This window comes from Mus pahari, chromosome 9 (assembly GCF_900095145.1).
Source record: "Mus pahari chromosome 9, PAHARI_EIJ_v1.1, whole genome shotgun sequence".
In the NCBI taxonomy this organism is placed as follows: Eukaryota; Metazoa; Chordata; class Mammalia; order Rodentia; family Muridae; genus Mus; species Mus pahari.
This window is the reverse complement of record NC_034598.1, coordinates 34,772,309-34,793,789: the sequence shown is the minus strand read 5'-3', so window position 1 is coordinate 34,793,789 and position 21,481 is coordinate 34,772,309. Positions and strand designations below refer to the sequence as shown.

Below are 21,481 nucleotides of genomic sequence, written 5' to 3'. Positions count from 1 at the left end.
ACTTCCTGTAGCTAAGGTGAGGCGGGCAATAGGAAGGTCAAAGTTCAAAGCAATCATAAACAGGAGGGCCAGCAGGTGAGACACCTGACCCGAGGAGTTAGAGAGTCAGGGTAAAAGCAAAGAGAGAGAGAGAGAGAAAGAGAGAGAGAGAGAAAGAGAGAGAGAGAGAGTCAGGACAGAAGTGCTTGTGTATAAACAGCCTAGGGATGGTAGAGAAATCAGAAGAAATAATATTCAGTGATGATAATTAGCAAGACTCTCAGAGGGAAGGGGACAGCAGCCTGTAGTGAGAGGCAGAAGGGGTGGGTGGCGGTCACAGAGGCAGAGCTGAGAGGGCTGCAGAAGCTGGTGAGATGTACAAATCCCACCCCCGCCCTGTCGCTCATTCAGTGGTACCGGGCAGATGCGGTCTTCTACCCTTCATTTGCCAGCCCAAGCCAAAATAGTACTAAATATGTCCACACATAAACACCCCATGCACTGTAAATGGTGGAGAACTCAATCAAAGGTAGTGTAGTGAGATCTCAGGCTGCCCTGCTTCTGCTGAGGACCAGGCCTGGTGCGCCCAGCAGAAGGGGAGACTGGTCCCCAGTGGATCACATCTGCCTTGTATAGGCTACCTGCCATCATTACCGCCCCCTTCTCAGGCATCATGCGAACTGCTGTGTGTTTGGTACTCACAGTGTTTGTGTTTACGGAGCCCTTGTTTGAGTTAGAAATGGCTCCGCGGTGCAAGGGTGGGGATGCTGGCATATTTATGTCATGTAATTATATCTCATTTACTATCCGTTGTCAATCTTACTGTATTCAAACCACGAATTAAATTTTAACATAGCTATGCATGTGTCAGAACAACACAGTATACATATGTGTGTGATACCATCTGTGGTTTCAGCCGTCCATTGGGGATCTTGGATTGACCCCTCGCCTTATAAGGGGGGCAGGGCTTGCTACATGCTCTTGGGAGAATGGCACAGTCACTGCAGTTTCTGCACAAACTCCCACATCATGGGAAAGTTAGCCCTGGGAGAGCCAGGCTAGGCTGTCACACTACCTCAGGAGGTTATAATGCATGCAGCCTTTTCTGTCACCAGCAGAGCCAGGGTCCTAAAGGATCCTCATCTGGGCTGAAGAGAGCAGGAGAGGAAACTCCACCCCCTGGCAAGCAGCTTTGCCAGTGTTGTTCTTCATTCACTCAGCCTGACCATGCCATGGAAAGGGCCATGGCCCTGCCCAAGGCTTGTGTGGTACAGCAGGAGAATGTGGCACGATAGAGCTGTTTCAGGACTCTGAGACCATTGTGCCTGGGTCTTCAATGTGAAGTTAGTAAGGAAAAAAGAAAGCTCAACTTACACTGAGGGGTCTTGCCAAGATTCAAGATGAAGGCAGGACTTTCTCCTTTAGGCATCTTCTCTGAACGCTACGACTCCTTAAAGGATCTGTTATGTTGCCTTCGAAGCCTAAGCAGTTGGGTCATGACTAAGATGAAGATGATTAGAAACAGGTGTGTGAAATCCATCTCAGCAGCTGGGGTTATAGGTGGCTGCTAAGACTGAGAAAAGAAAACACGTGGAGGTGGGGGTGGGGTGGGGGAGGAGCTGCAGCATAGCAGGTAGGATGCAGTTTAAGCACAGTAGCAGTGGGGCATTTGGACCATCAGTGGACATGTGGGGATGAGGCCGTTAGTGCTAGGTCTGGCTTCAGAATCCAGCCTTGACCATCAGTAAGTATTAGCAGGAAGTCAGCAAAGTGGAACCAGAGAACTCATAGCTTACGGAAAAGATGGGATGCCACTGTCCTGGGTAGTATTTTTCTGCAGTGACAAAATGTAGACTCCATTAAATACAGAGAAAGGAGAAGGAAGAAGAGGAGGAGGAGGAGGAAGAGGAGGAGGAGGAAGAACAGGAGGAGGAAGAGGAGAAAGGAGAAGAAAGAGGAAGAGGAAAGGAAAAGGAGGAAGAAGAGCAGGAAGAAGGGGAGAAAGAGGAGAAGGAGGAAGCGAACTGGATACATCTTTGCACATTTGTGAAGTGGAATGCTATAGACCCATTAACAATTTGGAGAAACACATTCCCTGAAATGAATGTATGCTCTTGAATTCTGTTCAAGAGATACTCTGAGAAGAAATCCAACACAGACGATGCCAGTGTAACCACACACCTGGTCATTTGAGTCAGGGAGGGAAGGTGAGGAAAGGAGAAGAGAAAGGGCTTGCACAAGGACACACTGCCGTGACACACGCGTCACACAAGTGTGAGAACCTGAGTTCCGTCCTGGAACCCATAGCACACGCCTGCAATCCCAGCGCAGCAGAGACTGAGGAAGGAGAACTTCTGGGGTTCACTGGACACTAAGTCTAGCTCAATCAGCAAGCCTCAGGCCAACAAGAAACCCTGGCTCAAAAACAAACAAACAAACAAACAAAAAACCATGGTGGACAATATCTAAGAAGGACACCAAGGTTGACTTCGGATCTACCTGTGTATGCGCACACACACAAACACAAAGATCTCATTGGAAATATTTAACAGCCGTTCGCCTGTTGTTTCTCCATTGGATGTCTGATACATGAAAGAACCCTCTTTCAAATCATAACAGATTGAGCAGCAAACAGAAGTGGTCAAACGGGTCCTAGAGGCTGTTAGGCATGTCATAGATGTTTTCTCTGATTGACAGTTATTGTTCAGCAAGAAACCCCATCTCTCTGAGGGCTGCGTAGGTCCCTCCAGTGGTCCCTGGAAACCGCATATGAGACACAATCTCTAAAGTTCCACTGAGAATCGATAGAACTAAGCAGGTGCGCTTCTTGCAAGTGGACTTTACCCTGAATCCTGCAGCAATGGCCACGGGGAGGCTCTCAGGAGGGGCTGGACCGTAAACCCCGAAGGTCTGCAGAGGGCAAGGGGCACTGTGACTATCCACGCTGCTGGGAGAGGTATTTCTGATGGAGCCCAATTGTGTGTACAAGGATCAACCATGGCTCTGGGCATCATGAAAAGCCAAGAACCTCCTTGGAACCAGAGCGATGTCTCCACAGTTCATACTGCTCCCATGGCTTAAGCTGCCCTATTTGGAATATTCCCCCAAACAGCAGCACCTACACACGATCTTCTCAGTTACTATTCATTGGCCTCCTGCTCTGATTCGCTCCAGCAAATGCCCTTTCCCACTTTAACAGATAACCCGCACTAACTATGCTTGGCAGAAAACAAGGTCTCATCTCTCTGATGCTGGTGGGGGTGGGGAGGAAGCAAAGAATGAGCCGTGGGAGGGACTTGTGTTGAGTGAGTCACGGCCTTGTGCTGGCCACTTGAGACTCAATCCAGTTTAGTGTCTCCGGCATCTCTTTGTGGTAGGTGGTAAGTGGGTAAGCTGAAGCCACAGAGGCTCAGGCAGGCTTAGTCGTTGACCTCAGATGCCACAGAGAAGGAAGAACTTCAATTCCAGACCTAGGTCCACAGGTCTTACCCAGGCCCTTGTCTCATTGGACAGGAACCTCCAAATATTACTTTTCTTATTATTACAGAGATTCTCAACAGCAAAACAAAACCAAACCACAAAACACAAACAAAAAACCCTCAAAAACCAAAAAAACACAAACAAACAAAACCCCACCACCAACACCAACACCAACAATACCAAAAGTAAAGACGGGGCAGATTAGGCTATCTGAACAGGCAGAGCCCAGATTGTATTAATAATTTAGGTCCCACTAAAGCTGAAATGAAGCTTCAGGAAAACAGGTCAAAGCCCAGAATGGCAAATGGATGTAAGAGTGCTCTCCCTGTCTCTGCCACAAGCCAAACCCTGACTAATCCACCAGAAAGGACATAAAACCAGGACGCCTATCACACACCAAGCAGATGCCCGCATTGTTAGTCCATCCTATTGTGTAGAAAATGCACTGGGAGATGGTGTATAAAATCTAGTCATCAGCTTCTAAAGACAAGGCCCTTCCACAGGAGGCCTGACACTGACAGATATCTGGGCTAAGACACCCGCAGCGAGAGGAAGTCATGCTGTGTCAGTGGCAGGATTGTGGGAAAGGGAGACTGTGGTTCCCATTGGCTAGGTCCTAACAGAATCAGCTGGGAATGAGGACACACACACACACACACACACACATACACACATACATGCACACATACACACATGCATATACACACACATACATGCACACAAACATGCATGCACACACATATACACACATACATGCACAATCATATATACATGTACACATACATACATGCATATACACACACATACATGTACAATCACACATATATACATGTACACATGCACACATACACACATGCGCACACACATACACAAATGAATGCACACACATACTTTTTATGTAGTCCCCAGGTTCAAACCTAGGGCCTTGTGCATGGTAAGCAAGTATTCTTGTCACCGACTACATCTCTAGCCCCAAACACATTTTAAAAATCCATTCCCGATCCAAGATCCAATTTCAGACAAGACAAGGCACACTCAGAGCCTTCTGAACTGAACCAGTGAGCGGAACTGAGGAAGATTATCCGGATCACCAGTTCTCCAGTAATAAAGACAAGTGATTCCGTGACCCTCGTGAGCCCAGGTTCCCGGCATTAACACATCAGCACCATTTGGAATAAATGTGCATAACAGACGCATTTGTTTTCTGAGAGCAGAGGGTGACTCCAGCTGAACCAGCATGGAAAGCAGGGGGGTCTTTAATAAAAGCCATGCTTCAAAGGGCAGATATTAATTACATTTAGCCATTTTCAACATCGATATGGTTATCTTCCTGTTACTGAAAGGCAGGCTACTGTACCGACAGGTTTAAGCAGACACGCTGAAGCCATATTGAATCAGGTTGTGGTGGCTGTACCACCATGCCTGGGGACAGCAGGCCAGGTTCTCAGGGAGAGGGACGGAGCAGTGAGGATGCCCTGTGACTTTAGAAGCCCTGCTCACTTCAAGCACATCCTGTCTCCTCACCTCTGACCCAATCCTGTGGCCAAAAGGAGGAAGAGGAGAATGATTATTATGAACAACATGATTTCTTCACCTTTGGACCTCCTCTCGGCGTCTCCTAGACCAGAACTCCACACTCCCAACGTCAGCTGGCCTTTGTCCAGCTGGCCTTTGTCCAACTGGCATTTGTATTTTCTCTCTTCCCACCCCCCAACTCCCCAATTCAAATGGCTCTGCACTTGGCAATAATGTTTAATGTCCCTTTTGCAACGCAGATTGAAAGCCCAAAGCTCAGGCCATGTGCCATTACTTAAAAGGCACCGTTTGAGCTATCCATTGTGTAATGAGTTATCATCGATGCTTAGAGGCATATGAATGCCATGAAACTGATTAGGAAACAAACCCCCAAACAACCGGAGTGGATGACCTCTCCTCTGTCTGTGAAAATCTTGTCACTAGAATAGTGAAGCAGAACTCAGATGGGATGCCCTGTACTCTCAAGGCCAAGGGTTTGAGTTCTGCCATTATGTTTTGTCTATCATTGATAAATTCAGATTCCAAGACTCAGTTTTTCCTTCCTCTTTTCTTCTCTTTCTCTCCCCCAAAATGGGAATAGGTCCAGCTTTCTTACAAGATTTATTCAAGCATGAATGGAAACAATAGCCTTTGGTAGTCTGTCAATCATATTACTAAACATCGAGCCTAACATTTGCTGGTGGGTTTCCTAAGATTTCAAGCCGAGTTTGCTAACAGAACCTACAAGCCATTAATTTGGAGTATTTATGTCTACTGTCTTAGCTAATCTCTCTAATTTCCCTAAAATTAGACCTTGTTCGTGTCCGCTGTTCTCACAGTTAAGGGGAAGCTAAGACCAACAATAAGGTCAGGAGATTTTTTTTTTTTTTTAATGCTGAAAATTAGGAATGTTTGACAAACCCCACTGGAATTGAGTTTTAACAGACGCTAGTCATTTCATCGAACAATCAGGATAAAATGGAAGAACATGGAAAACATGGAAATAAGACTTATTAAAGAAGAACCGAAAGAGCCAGTCAGCTATGCAAAATTATTTGCTACTACGTTTCAAAAAACAAAAAGACAAAAAAACAACAAAAATACTTTAGGGATCCGTAGCATGTACCGCTCTTTATCATTGTTAGGAATACAGCCTTCTTCAGGAAAAATGGATTTGCAAAGAATGAAGAGAAGATGATTTGAAGTAACATCAAGTTGTCAGCCTTCATTCACAATGTCTCACTTTGTCATGTCCCCAGGAGATAGGGATAAAAGGTGGGTGGGAGGGTCTCAAGCAAAGGTCCCCAGCATGGCACGCTATGACTGGCCGTCGAGAAGACGTGCTCCCAGAAGTGACATGAGACCACGCTAGTAGGTGCAGGGTGGTGGGAAAGGCCCAGGATGGGAAGAGGGGCTCAGCTAGGCTTGAATTTCCCCTTTACAGCAATGAGTTAGGGCACATAAGGTAACACGCTGGACCATTCTAGGCCTGATTCTCCTAAACAGGAAATTGTAAACCTTCGTAGTCACAAGAACTCCACACACTGATTCACTTCACATGTCCAATCTGGCCCTCTTAGGTCAATGACTTAGGGATCAATTAATAAAGGAAGGGGCAATTTCTATGCCACATGCTCCCTCTGAGTTCTTTATATATAGAAAAAAAAAAAAAGAGTCATGGGTGTAAAATGATAAGACTATGTCTTCTTTCTGGGAAGAGGGACCCTTACATGAGAAAATGTCTCCATAAGATTCACCTGTAGGCAAGTCTGTGGGGGTATTAAGTTAATTACTAATTGATGAGGTAGGGAGAGCCCAGTTCACTTGGGGTGATACCATTCCTGGGCAGGTGGTCCTAGGTGGTGCAAGACGGACAAGTGTTGGGGAACAAGCCCGTAATCAGCACTCCTCCATGGCCTCTGCTTTAGTTCCTGCCTCCAGGTTCCTGCCTCCAGGTTCCTGCCTTGAGTTCCCGACCTGACTTCCCTCACGTATGGACATTGACCCAAGGGTTGTTAAGAGGAAACTTTTTCTTTCCTGAGTTGCTCTGGACCACGCAGCAACAGACAGTTGACTAAAACGGAAGCCGTAGAGCACAGCACCTTAGGAGTTTGGTAGAACTGGTTAGGCTGATTAGGGTAGCCCACAGATTACTACATGTTCTGGAGCTAGGCATGACGCAGGTCAGATCATTCATTCTCCCTTCAGCTCGCAATGAGCGTCAAACTGCTACGTTAACTCTACTGTGGCCATTATACAGGGGGTGGAAAACTGGTAATGACTCCTATACAAGTAAATATGCATATGCAAATGTGTACACACACATATGCATTACATGCCTTGTAGACAGTGAAGGGTCACACAGCCCGAGGAGCTACCTTTAACAAATAAATATGTCAACAGAAATCTGGCTCAATTTGCAAAATAAAGGCCACTTGCGCAGGGAGTCGTTTGCCCGTAAACACAGTTCTTTAAAAAAAATGTTGATTTGTGTGTAGGGGATGCACCATAGCACATTTGTGTAGATCAGAGGACAACGTGAGGGAGTCCGTTTTCCATTCTTCTACTATGTGGGTCCCAAGGATTGAACCCATGTTGTCAGGCTTGGAGACAAGTGCCTTTACCTGCTGAGTCATCTTGCCAGTCCCCATGCATATGGCTCTTGAGCACTCTTGAATGTCTACAAAGGTGACCATGCCGACACAGGGTCATGAATGCAAAGTGTAGTTAACACAGGAGGAGTCTTTGGGAGCAGTTCTCAGAATGGTGGATTTAATTCCCCGAGGGTCAAGGGAAGAGTGTCCGAAGAGCTAACCTGTGGCACTAAAATGCTGTGTGGGGTCAGTGATGTATTTATACAGTGTCATTCACCAGTCAATTCAGTGAGTACTAACAGTGAGTAATAACAACTGTTTGTGAGCTGCAGGGGAGCTCAGAGGCATTCTCGGGTTTTCTTAGAGTTCCTCCCCCTTTCTCTGGCTGTAGCTGCTCAGTTCCATTTAAGACCATGTGACAGGAAAAGAGGCTGGGAACCTTGCTAAGCAGCTCCCCGGATTCCAGGAAGCTGGCAACATGAGCTGCCTTACTTACCGTGTCTCTACTAAAATAACAAATATCCCCGTTGATCAATATGGGAACTGACACCCAAAGAGGTGCCGTTCCAGGCCTCGTCACCAATCGATAGCAGCTTCACTGTGAACTAACATCCAGCCTTGGTCACAGTGAGTGATACTTACTCAACCCCCAGTCCCATGCCTCTCTCTCTATACCACCCGTTTACATGCCTTGTTAATGTCCTGGTCCTCTTAAAATTAACCATGCTTTCAGACGTTCAACTGTATGGATTTCTGGTTTTATTCTCTCTCTCTCTCTCTCTCTCTCTCTCTCTCTCTCTGTGTGTGTGTGTGTGTGTGTGTTCTATAGGGTGGAGGTCAGGGAACAACCATGGGTACCGGTCCTCTCCTTTGCTTAAGTCACAGTCTCTTCTCTTCTTCCCCGACTGCATATGCTAGGCTAACTGGCCTGAATTGCTGGGATTCTTGTCTCTCTCCCCCATCCCCTTGAGAGAGTGCTAGGTGCATTCTGGGGATGGAAACTCAGCTTCTCCCTCTTGTGAGGCGAGCACTTTGCCCACTGAACCATCTCCCTTGTCCTTCTTAGACTTCTTACAAAACTACATTTCACCGGAATAAAATACTACCGTTTGGATGAAGTCGCAGGGTCTGTAGAGACATCTCCATGCAGGTGACAAATGTGTCTATATACCTTTAGGACCTAGAACATTCTAGACTAATTTCCTTCCTACTGCCCCCATGGCCTGCTCCCCCCTCCCCTCTGTCTCGCCCTCCCTCTCTCCTTCCCTCCCTCCATCCCTCCTCTCTCTCATCCATCTTTATTATGTGGTCCACACAGGAGACTCACCAACGGCCCAACATCTTCCAAGAACCCGACAGGGCTCAGGATAAAACCCTGACTATGTGCTGAAGATTCAAAGTGGGGTTCTACTGCTTTGCTCTCTTTTAATGCACACAGACCAGAAGAGTTCCAATTTGAGTGAAGCTATGAGGAGCTACTGGTTCTCAAAAGTTCTCTCTCAAGGCAAAGGCTTCTTCAGAATGAAATTAGCACGCTATCACGACGTATACAGGCATTCCCCTTTCATCACATCAACGTCTATAAATAAACACTTCTCAGTGACTAGAGTCCACGTAAACACTACTTTAAATGTATAACTGCATTATCTGAAAGGACAGTTGTTTATACAATTCTAGGCCTTTGCATGCAGACATCAAGGATAAATACAAATTTCAACTCCTAAGTCATTTAACTTTTAGTTTCTCAAAAAGGGATCATTATTTTCTTGATGTTGGGTTTACCCTGGACACCCATTAGTAGAGACCCTACGAAAAATCTCACCTGAGGTTGTGACAGCCTTAACAAGGGACTGAGAATGGCACAGACCCAGGGCAGGCTGTGAAGGTGTTGACCTCTGAATACATGGATTACACCGCGTTCTTACAGCACTGTCATAAACATGAAGACTATGAAGAATTCAAAAGGTCCTGAGCACACAGGAAGTCCAAAAAAAAAAACTTATTTCTTTGATTGCTTATAATCTTTTATCTGTCTAGGTAGATAAAGTCAAGCTCTATCTAAGTGGGAGAAGGGGGAGGGTGGTCTAGAAGTCCCTCCTTTGTGAAACCAGTACCAAGCCCAGGGACTCACTATACAGCCCAGGCTGCACTAGCACTCACTCCTGTGCCTCTGGAGTGCTGATGTTAAAGGTGTGGGCCCCCACACTCCACTGATGGTTTTATTACATGAATCGATAGATGCAAGTAAAATGTGATAGGGTCAAAACACACTTACCTGCCGCTGAAATCTCCCTAAGAAAACTGATGAAAAGTGAACATTTTTCTGTGCTGAGATTCCAGAAAGCAATATACACAGATTATAGATGCATCATATTACAAAAAGGAAAATGAGCATACAAAAAAACATTACAGGCCTGAAGGGGAATTGAAAGGAAAAAAAAATGGTTATCAACAGCTACAGTGGGACTCACGGAGCTACGATAACACTGGTCTGGCAAGACACACTCACAGGTGTAATACTGGCATGAACACCATGGGAGCAACCAACCACTTTCTGATTGGACTTAAATTCCACTCCACAGGATGAAACCCATACTTGGCACCATTGTTGCGTCAAGAATAAGTAGCTAAACAAGTCATAGGTTTCAGGGCGAATCTACTAACATTATTCTAAGTGGGCAAAATATTAAAATTACTCCTAGTGACTCACTGTTATACCTGTAGATGAATGCATTGCTGGGAGCAGAAAGACTCTAAGATCCAGAGGCAGTGAACAGGTATAGGACACAGCAGGGCAGCCATCGCAGGATTTTCCCTGTCCAATTACATTAGTGCCAAGGAGGCCTATATTAGACAGGGAAAAGGTAGGTAGAGCTAAGAGTTACAGAGACAGGGAGGAGAAGGAAGATGGCTGTGGATGTGAACCCACATGGCATTTACCAGCCACAAGTAGCTATGATTTCACAAGGTTAGGAATATTGGGATAAAGCTTTTATCATTATCAATTAGCTCTGAAATTATTGTATTGGCATCTTGTAAATTGTGATATTATTGATACATAAACCTGATTGGTTAATTAAGCTTTAAGAGTCTTGATTCTACCAGGTAATTAGGTGTTGAGAGGGCTGACTGTGGGGTGCATGACATGTTGCGTGGTATCGAGAGGAACTCTGGGGCCCATGCTGGAGAGATGGCCTGGCAGGAGCCCTGTGATCCGGCGTGGCTGGAGCATTGGCGGGCCAGCAGGAACACAGGAAAGTCATCCGGCCCGATGGAGAGTTGGCAGGTTCATTTGTTTAAATATTTCCTGCAACAGGCAGCTACACGTGTGAACTCACAGTGACTATTATGGGATTCTCAAGTCATGCGCAAGCTTGGGCCAGACCAAATCCCAGCATGGAACAGGAAGGTCGCACCACTGGCCAAGGAGCTCCTGGCGATCTAGCTGCTGGAAGAGGGGAACATCAGTGTCTTTAAGAGTGTTGCCACTGGTAAGCTGACCACACTCCATGGGACAGCCACACATCTATGTATGGATGGGAAGCAGAGACTGATCTTGACAGGTGGGGGGTGGGGGGAAGGAAAGAAGAAGTCACAGAGTTGGGTGGACGGAGAGAATAGATAGGGCAGGAGCTGGGGGAGGGGTGAATATGCTCAAAACTCAAATTCCCAAAGAACTAACAAAAAGCACCTTTAAAAAAATATAAAAAAATAAAAAGCTGGGTATCGTGGCACATGTCTTTAATCTCAGCACTGGGAAGGCAGAGGGGCAGGTGGATCTCTGAGTTCAAGGTTTACGAAAGGAGTTCCGGGACAGCCAGAGCTCCAGAGAGAAACCCTATCTTGGGGGAGAAAAAAAAAAACAAAAAACAAAAAAACCAAAAACAAACCGTGGTAGGGAAAGCCCTAAACCTCTGAGTTTATATAACACATTCCGACCTATTAATAAATGTATCACTTATATCTAATATGATTTTGCATCACTCACCATATAGCTGATCAATAGCGAAAGAGAGCACAGTGCTCTGAATGAACAGATGAGAGAAAACGATAGAGGAAAGATAGTAACATGGTATGAGTGAGGTCGGGAAACCAGCCTGCTGGCTGACAAGTCTTAATGCAGATATCTTCTGTGTCCCCAGAATAATGGGGTGCCAGTCCAGGGCAAAGGCTGGCAGGCTTTCTAGGAGGGTGTTAAGCACCCCTCTGTGTTCTGCAAGATGTTCCCCAGGAGCTGAACTGTCAGGTTCTGGGAGTTAATGGGTATAACTCCTGAAAGTGCCGGATTCGAGTGATGTAGTTTATTTTTTCTGTCCTGAACGTTCTCAACGGCAGCAACAGCCAACTCTATGTGGTTCATCTGTTGTGCTCTCATGACATTCACTAACTCTCCCTGTGGCCTGTGGCTAACACACACACATACACACGCACACATGCACACACACTCACACACACGCTACGATGACAGACAGGTTGCAGATGAAGAGGTTGAGGCTCAAGGTCATAGTGATAATGCCAGCATCCAACCTCGAATAACCTTAGCCTCCATTCTGTGCTCATGATCATTACACAGGTTTACTGTCCATTCACCCATTCAGTCCTCTATCTGCCAACTGACCCCATCCTCTGATGCAGCAAGACTCAGTTCTTTATAGCCAATTGTTATCACCTGGCCTCAAAGAATGTAGTCTTCTGGATAAACTACACATGAAAACACATATCACAGCTCAGCATTCAAGTTCAGCAACAGAGAGAATGGGGTCCCCCAGAGACCTGGGATCTCTCTTCTTGATAAATAAGGAAACAGGACAAGCTCCTGAGGGTCTGAGCAATCACATCCTGTAAAAGCCCAGTTGCAGGATGAACGCACAATCCAGCACCTTACGACATAAACGCCAGCTTGGCTAGGTACGAGGGAAACTGTAATGTGTCAAGACGCATGAGACATCCCAGCAAGAGACACACAGTTCATGTATTCTGAAGTCGGTTCTCAGCCCTTCATCGCTTTGACCTTACACAAGAAGTTTACGTCCAGCACGAACTAGTTACAAGACATTAGGCAAATCCTTTTATGAACAAATGAAGATAAAAATAATATCCATGCCATGGAGAAGAGAGATAAAACATTAATCTCTTAGAATCCCTTTGACGTGGTACAGGCGCGTGCACACTCCTGAGAGGCCGTTAAGCTGGTGTGTCTTTGAAGCCCTTGTGTTGGTAACTTCCATTTGCAGTGTTAAAAACAAAACAAAACAAAAACAAAAAACAACCCATTTTAAGGATACAGAACTTGGGGGTTCGAATGGCTCAGAAGTCATTAGGACTGGATGCTCTTTCCTAGGACCCTGAGTCCACTCCCATCAACTATATGGTGGTTCTGTGTAACTCCAGTTCCAGAGAGGATCTGAGGCCCTCTTTTGGCCTCAGACATGGTACACAGACATACGTGCAGGTAAAACATTTACACACCTCAAAATTAACACTAAAAGGGAGAAATTTCAAGTAGAGCCTTAAACTATATTACCCAGGGGAAAGAAAGACACACGAAAAATGCTGAATTACTCTGAGATGCCCACTGAATTGAGATTTCTGATATCAGCAATACACTCTCACTTACAAACCTTTCTGAAAGAAGGCCATTTATAACTTTTAAATTTTTCTTCTTGTGTCTATATGTGTTCACCTGGGTGCACATGTGGGCAGGTTTGTGCATATAGAGGTCAGAGGCCAACCTCTCTTGTCATACTTGAGGAACCTCCAATCTTTTGTTCTTTTCAAAGTTATTTTGTGGCCTGGAATGCACCTTCAGCTAGGATAGTTAGCCGACGAGTCACAGCAATCTGCTTGCCCCCACCTCTCCAAGTCCTGGGATTACAGGCACACGCTACCATGCCCATCTTTTTTATGTAGGTGCCGGGGACCATACTCCAGTCATCACACTTTATACAACAGGCACTTTAGCAACTGAGCCATCTCCCCCACAAATCTATTGTATACCCAGTAGTGGCAGAATGGATGCCAGGTAGCAATCATGTAGCAGCCTGTCAAGAGAACTGGACAGCCCACACTGGAGCTTCCTGCGACCCAGGGGTGGGAACTCCAGACATCAGACTACTGGCTTATGACTCAGTTTCTCCATCTGCAATATGGAGGTACTAAAAACACACACTCTGCCGGGTCCTTGAGAATGTTAAATGAGCCTTTGCCCACCAGGCAATACAAAGACAGCCCCACCTGGTGCCTGGTACCTGGTCAGCAAATGGGCCCGGGAGTGAAGGCTTGGATCCAGGAACTGTGATTCTTTTTGTCTCCCTTTGAGCCAGGAACTTGGCAGCTTCCCTAGAATCTGATTTCTTCTCACTTCCCACCTACAAGCCATTGCCAAGTTCTACTGCATCGTCCCTTAAATATCTTTCGCATGCCACACCCCCTCTCTGTTGGCAGATCCCCGCCCTCCCCCAGGTTGGGCTCCCAGCATCTCCTGCCTGGATCACCATCCCAGCTTCCTGACTGCTCTGCTGCTGCTGTCGTCTACAACACAGACAAGCAATGCATTGCTCCAGAACAGCCACCCTGCCACCTTGGAGCAGGAACCCAGCCAATCCTTGTAGGACGGCACACACACACAGGTCTGCATATTCTGCTTTCTCCTGACTTTTTCTGTCAGACATTCAGACCTCCATTCCCCCAAAGCATTCCAAAATATTGTCTGCTTTCCGGGTAGCCCGGCAGTTTCTCCTGTGGTCACCATTTTGGTCCCTGGGGTCCCAACATTCCTGTCTTGTCCTCCAAAGCTCAGATCCTTCTCTGAACCCGTTCTAGAAAACTGAGGTAGGGAGGTCTCTGTAAAGCTCTTGGGGGGGTGCTTTTTCTGCCCTGAGGAGGAGATGGAAGGTGGGTTTATCTCTCATCTCATCTCTCTTGGGAGCTATCATACTGTTACAACTATTTTCTTTTTTAACTTTGTATCTAACATCTGCTGCCAAATCTGATTGGTAGAACTCATCTCGTGCACAATGATTGAATGAATGAAGAAATGTAAGAATGAAACAGTGGGAATTTATTCCTACTTCACTATTGATTATTCAAATTCAACATCTAGCAATCAGAAATGATAGTACTCACAACACATGATTTCCAGTTCATTCCAGTACCCAGCACTGTGTCAGCTATGCCCAGAGACATAAAGAAGAAACTCCATAGAGCATGAGTGTTGGGTGTTCCCTCAGGCAGTCTTCAAGGGTTTTGTCTATCTTGCTTTGGTTTGATTTTTGTTTTACCAGATATTGTAAATATAAGCAAGCAGATATTCATGTCTAGTGACAAGGTACTACATAAATTAGACTTATTTTTCTTGATGGTTCTCAGTGCAGAAATGCACTAGTTGCTCATGGGGGTGAGGGGAAGGACAGAACATGCAGAGGACATGGATAATGGCAGCAAGGGGCATGCAGAAACTGCTGGGCACTGCCAGAAGGGAGCTCATGCCTCCTGCGGTCCGTGGCAGGTTGGGCCTTCTACTTACACACACCTATGGGCCAGTGACATAGTTTCTCTCTGCAAGCTGCCAAGAACAGAGACCTGGCGTCACCTAGGTAGGGCATTGTGCCCGCTTTGGCTTGCCTTCTTCTGCTGAAAGCCCTAAGCAGCCCATTAGGGGAGGGGTGTGTGCAGGGAAACAGAACTATGTCAGAAAGATCCACAGGGAACTATGGGAAGAACTATCTGTCTTTAAACCAATATCCATGAAAGCTTTGCTTGTAGTCACTTCAAACAGAATGAGGGCCCTGAATAGATCTCAGCCGGAGAGTGGGCTCTGAGCATGTACATGGACCTGGGGTCTGTCTCCAATAGCCTCCCCACCTTCAACCCCCAATAAAGGCTTGAAGATGAATTTCTTAGATGCATTTCTTTTTTAACCCACTTAAAACTACTTAAGTTACCCAAAATAAAACATCTTTATTAAAATTCAACTAATTACAAATTCATTAGCATTTTTAGTGTGCCTGTGTGTGTGTGTGTGTGTGTGTGTGTGTGTGCTCCTAGTTAACATTATCTAAAACAAAATAAATGTGCAGTTAACTGGGCTTCAAGAAACCCGGTGGAGGTCAGGCTGGCATTACAGTTCCTAGGTGTTCGGATTAGACTATGATACTTAATCTTATCTCGTGATGTTTGCTACTATGTCATAAAAGTCAAGACAGGGTCATCTTGGGCTTGCTTAAGCCTGAACTGCGGGTTTGCCATGGACCAAAGTCTTTCGATGTCTAAGTAAGAGGATCTTTTATATAACAGCAACTTGGATACTTCCTAAGCTTTTGTATAAAGGGTTGACTGAGAGTATTCACTATGCTTTTACAGAATTAGAAGATCCTAGAGGATAATTCTGCTTATGAACAACTATCCTCATAAGTAACCACAATATTTAGAAACAGCTTTCCCCTTCTGTTGGTACAGGCTCTGTCCTAAGGACCAAAGTAGTGCACCGGCCCTGATTAGAATTCTAGGAAAAGGTTCCGGAGAGGCTCAAAGCCAAACAATTCAGAGAATGAAAGTTACATTTGGATACAAAGTGGATAGGGGGTTTGTCTTCAAAGTAATCAAACTGTAACCCTGTACATCAAGAGCCATTGGTGGAAAAAAAAAATCTGACCATGGGGTCTATCTTTTTCAGGTAATACATCTGTGACATTGTGATAGTTTCATTCCTGAGCCACTTTCTGCAGCTCCTGTTTGAGCATCCTGAGAACAATGTATCTACATCAGCTTGCCTGTCCACAATGGTGATATTGATATTGCGCTATGTGGCCCTCCAGTTGCTAAGAGATTTACATTAGGCAGATTGTTACACTTCTAGCAAAGCATTCTGGTCCAGGAAGCTTTTGCTCCAGCTCAGTGAGTCCTGAAGTAACTCTACCTCACCCTTCCCCCGCGTGGCTTCCTAGTCACACAGGGGTCCAGGTCAGTCATTGTGCTACATAGGTCCTGCCGTCAACCTTCAGGGTGACACTGAATCTTTATTAAAAAGAGAAAAAAAATCCCTGTACCTTGGTGTCATGGAACGCCATTTAGCATCAGGGAGTGGAGGCAGGGCTACTTGGCAAGAGGCCATCCATACTGACCTTCTCCTAGCTGAACCTCATAGAATAAAGCAAGACTAGAGCCTAGCAAACCACGGTCATCTCCCAATTCTGCTATATGAGGTTTTGAAAGGAACCATCACAGAATTCCTTACCCCAAGTTTGTACTTTTATGACAGCAGAGCCAAGGAGTTTATTTACACCAACACCCCAAGGGAAATTGTGCAAATGTAACATCTTGCCGCAAAACCACCGCAGCCCTCCGAATCCTATCTCCTACAGGCTGTTCCCTCTCAAAAGGCAGAGGGCCTACTTCTAACCTCAAAGATGCCCCAGCCAGATCACCATCTCTCCCTTGAAGAGAGGTAGATTAGATGGATGGAATTTGCATGTCATTTGTAAAGCAGACAGATCAAGGCAGAGAACTATAGAAAAGCTTCCTTTTCCTTGGGGTATTCACACAAAGACACATCAAAATGCTTTATGACTGACTTCTATATTCAGATCACTGGGTTTTGGTCAAATTTTATTAATTGCCATGCAGGGAAAGTCCTCTGGAGCATCACAGAGCAGCCGGTACCCAGGAGTCATCTTAAAGGGCAAAGCTATCAAATAGTAAGAAATCTTTAGCTGCAATGAAATATACCACTGGCCCAGAATCTCTCTCCTGTGTCTCCCTCTCCCCTAGTTCTAGACATCAGAAGGGGGTACACAGTGCCCCATCAGGGCTTTGATCTCAGGCCATCCGTGATAAAGGCTGCAGGGCTCTCTCCTCCACCCCCATGTCACAGGGAATCCTGCATTTAGGATCACTCTTGCCCAGCAGGTAAGACCCAAACCTCTGATTTCAGTTCTATTTAACCACACACAAAAAAGTTATTTCTAGTAGCTCATTTCCATGGCAGAACCCCAGCTGAAAAGAAATGCCTCCTAGAGATAAGAGGCCCAAGGACAGCAAGAAGGCAGAACAGGAACCAGCTTGAGGTCACAAAGCTGCCCAAGATGAGCACACATGTGACACACTTCCAACACAAAGCTCCTTCTCCCCCCTGCCCCCCCCCCCCCCCCGCACAAGGGACCTCTAAGAAGTACAAAGGCAGGCTCTCCCGAAAACACAAGTCACCTGCAGTCAATTTAACCTTGACCCAGCTGCAAAGAAAGTAACTTTAACTCCTTGACAACACCCTTGTGTGTTGTACAAACGTGCCAGAGCCTCTGAAAAGTGAGGCGCACCTTCTGCAGAGCCCTGCAATCATACCCCCCAGCCCCCTCAGAGAAAAGCATCCCTGGCCCAAGCCCAGCCTGTGACCATGCTTCACCAATAGCCCCCCATCTCTACTCCCAGTCTCTGCTCTATGCTGTATGTGAAAAGATCTCTCCATGCTTGCCACTGATGTCGAAGGAGATCCATACACAAAGATGAGAGGCCATGGCACACATAGCTACCTTTTTCTTGCGATCCCGGGACCGTTTGCGGTGTTTCCTTTTTTTCTCAGTCTCTTCTTCCGCATTGATTTCTAGATCCCTGTTTTTCTTTAACTGGGAGGCAGCATGAGCCATAATGCATTTGAAAAAGACCCTGTCTCAAGCGTGCAGAGCTTTCTCTGGAAAAGGTGATCTCCTTGGGTACCTCTAATCAGGCATAGAGCAGCATAGCCCTCGCAGAAGAGAAGCCTGAGCAGAAAAGCATCCGAGAGGCAGAGAGGCAGAGATGCCGGGGAAACTGCAGCTTTCAAAACCCACCACAGCAGGGGCCGGATCTTATCCTACACCTTGCTGAGCCTTCTCCTCTGGAGGAGAGCGCAGCCATCCTGGTGCAGAGGCTGTAGTGGAGGCAGCTGGGACCGGAGGAGCTGTGTTATGGCCGCATCCCCTGCCACCAGCTGGAAGTGTCTAAGTGGTTCCTCCAAAGGGGGAATGCTGCAAAGGGTGGCTCTTGTAAAGGAGAAAGCTCCGAGTCACCCCACATGCGGCAGCCGAGAAGCCAGCACTAATCCTGAAGAAACGGCTTCAGAATCCTCCACAAAAAGAGAGAGAGAGAGAGAGAGAGAGAGAGAGAGAGAGAGAGAGAGAGAGAGAGAGAAGAGAGAGAAGAGAGAGAGAGCTGCAATTTATCCATCAGCCTAGATCCGCACCGAGCGAAAATTAACCCTTCAGAGAACGGAGCAGCTTGAGTTCAACTGCTGATGGTGGCGAAAAATATAAAATAAATCAGCCACGTTTTCCCAGGGAGACGCTGAGAGAATTTTCAGGCAAACAATGCATGCACTGCTGCTCTCAACAGGGCATCCATTATGCCCAGTTAGTCCTGATGCATTCTGTGCAGAGGAGTACAGAAGGGTCTGTTGTCTTTGTAAAACAACATGCTCGTGACAACACACTATCCAGAAAGGCGTGAGCCCACTGTTGGGAGGGACAGATGCCCGATTCAGAGGTTCCCCAGGACACTCTCCTCTACTGCAGTGTGAGGGGCAGAGAGCAGGGCAGGGGGCTGTCATCAGTGTTTCCTGGTGGCTTTCATGCTAGGGCTCATTGTAGTAGGACCTGAGTCCTTGGTGACTGCAGCCTCTGAATATTCATTGTGAGTAGTGAGGCAGGAGCATGGCTCAGAGATGCCTGGGATCTTCTGAGTGTGCACTGGAAGAGATTTCCTAAGTAGGGAATTAAACACACACACACACACACACACATACATACATACAAACACATATATACACACTGACACACACACTCAAACACTCACACACATACACACACTCATGAACTCACACACACTGACACACACACACATAGACACACTCAAACACTCAGGCACTCACATACACTGACACACACATACATACATATATATACATACACACTCACACACTGACACACACACAGACACACTCACACACTCACAGACATACACAGGTGCATACACACACACACACACACACACACACACACACACATACACACACACACACCAGCACTGACATTGACAGTTTTAGCAGGAAACACCTGAAATGCTAGACTGGGCCCAAAGCCTGTGGGCTCAAGTTAAGATATCTCCGTATCACCAAGAAAGAGGAATAGAAAGAGGCTCCCTAGTATGGTCTGAGAACAGCAGCCCTTACCTTGGAAGGTGGATGCATCGGGCTTTGAGGAAGAAGCCCTGAGCTGCACAACGGATGGGTCACTAAGCCCACGGCATTGTGGGGCTTGGGGTGGGGTTCCACACAGCTGTTTGGCACCTGGTTTATGCCTAGAGCACTGAGTGGAACATTTAGCAGGAATATCCACAGATTGTTGTGCTAGAGATATCAAAGGTCCCTCCCTTCCAGGGAAGGTCCTCTAGACATTGCCAGGCAGTGCTAAAGGACCCACCAGGCAGGTTCCAGGACTTGGAAGATGCAGGGCCCACAGCCCCGCTCGTCTTAGTAGAAGTACATGGCACATGTCAGAGAGATCAAATGAGAAGCACCCTGGTCACACAGTAGATGAGGGCCTACTGTGTACACTTATTCACACAAGCTTGATTTCCACAGAAGTATCTTCACAAAGAAGGCATTTCAGGTATGGGGAAATGGTGGATCATAAAAACCTGCCTATAGTCTCCAGAACCCACATTGGATACAAAGTAGATAGGTGTGATGGCTCACACTTGTAATCCAAGTTGGGAGGTAGAGACAGCAAACCCCAGGGGTTCACTGGCCAGCCCCCTCAGTGTACTTGGTCAGTTCCAGGCCAATGAGAGACACTGCCTTTAAGAAGGGAGGTGGTGATACCTAAGATGTGTGTGTGTGTGTGTATCCACACATTGTCCACATGCACACACACAAAAACACATGCACATCCACATATAGATTTTCTATATTCTATATTGCCTATCAGACTAGCTTATCTAACAAGAAGCAGACAAAGGCTGTGAAGGTACAGAGTTAATTCTAACTCAAATTCAAAAGCAGACGAGCCCTGATTGGGTTGGTGGGAAACACTCGTGATTTTAGGTTTTCCCACCAGGAGTCTTCCCTCCACGAAAATGTAAGTGGGGCAGAGGAAAGGATAACGTGAACATTTCATGTGGCATCTCTCTAAGTCCTACACTTTTCAGGAATATTTACACAGTTTCAGCCAGCTGAAGAGGGCAGCCAGCTACAAAACTGGCTACTCTCCCTCTGGCTTCCGGATCTGTTTTCCTCCCGTATAGACACTAATGATACTTTTAAAATGTAGCATATTTATACGTACCCTTGATCAAGGTAACTTTTCCAAGGGAGGCTGGCAAAGCTATAATACACCAACATTGATCTCCACCAGTAACAGAGAACAAGCTGGGGCACTCCCCAATAGAGGAATCCGTTGCTTCTCCAAAATGACCAGAAGCTGAGGCTGTAGTGTGATTTTTTTTTTACGACACAGTAATGAGGAAAAGTATATTGACTACTTCTTTATATTAGTAAGTCAGGAACACATCTAAAATGAATTTTAAGGCACAGGCTAGTAGGGCTGTTTTTTTTTTTTAAGATTTAGTTATTTATTTTACATATATGCACTGTAGTTATACAGATGGTTGTGAGCCATGTGGTTGCTGGGAATTGAACCTGAAGTCTCTGAGAAACCTCTGCTCACTCTGGCCTAAAGATTTATTATTATACATAAGTACACTGTAGCTGTCTTCAGACACACCAGAAGAAGACTTCAGATCTCATTACGGATGGTTGTGAGCCACCATGTGGTTGCTGGGATTTGAACTCAGGACCTTCGGAAGAGCAGTCAGTGTTCTTAACCACTGAGCCATCTCACCAGCCTGAGTCTTTCTTTCTTTCTTTCTTTCTTTCTTTCTTTCTT

The 21,481-nt window shown here is 46.1% G+C and overlaps 1 protein-coding gene across 21 annotated transcripts in view; it reads right to left on the bottom strand.

The window, feature by feature from the left end:
* The window catches only part of Ank3 (ankyrin 3), a 484,298-nt gene that overhangs the window by 302,045 nt on the left and 160,772 nt on the right, over positions 1–21,481 (bottom strand). For 15 of the 21 annotated variants that reach the window (XM_029542115.1, XM_029542123.1, XM_029542116.1 and 12 more), the window contains exon 1: positions 18,095–18,714. The exons of the other annotated variants lie outside the window; for them this stretch is intronic. In XM_029542115.1, coding sequence (XP_029397975.1) covers positions 18,095–18,208 — 114 coding nt within the window. In that variant the 5' untranslated portion in view covers positions 18,209–18,714. Of the gene's footprint in view, positions 1–18,094; positions 18,715–21,481 lie in introns of those variants that run through there. 21 annotated transcript variants of the gene reach the window in all.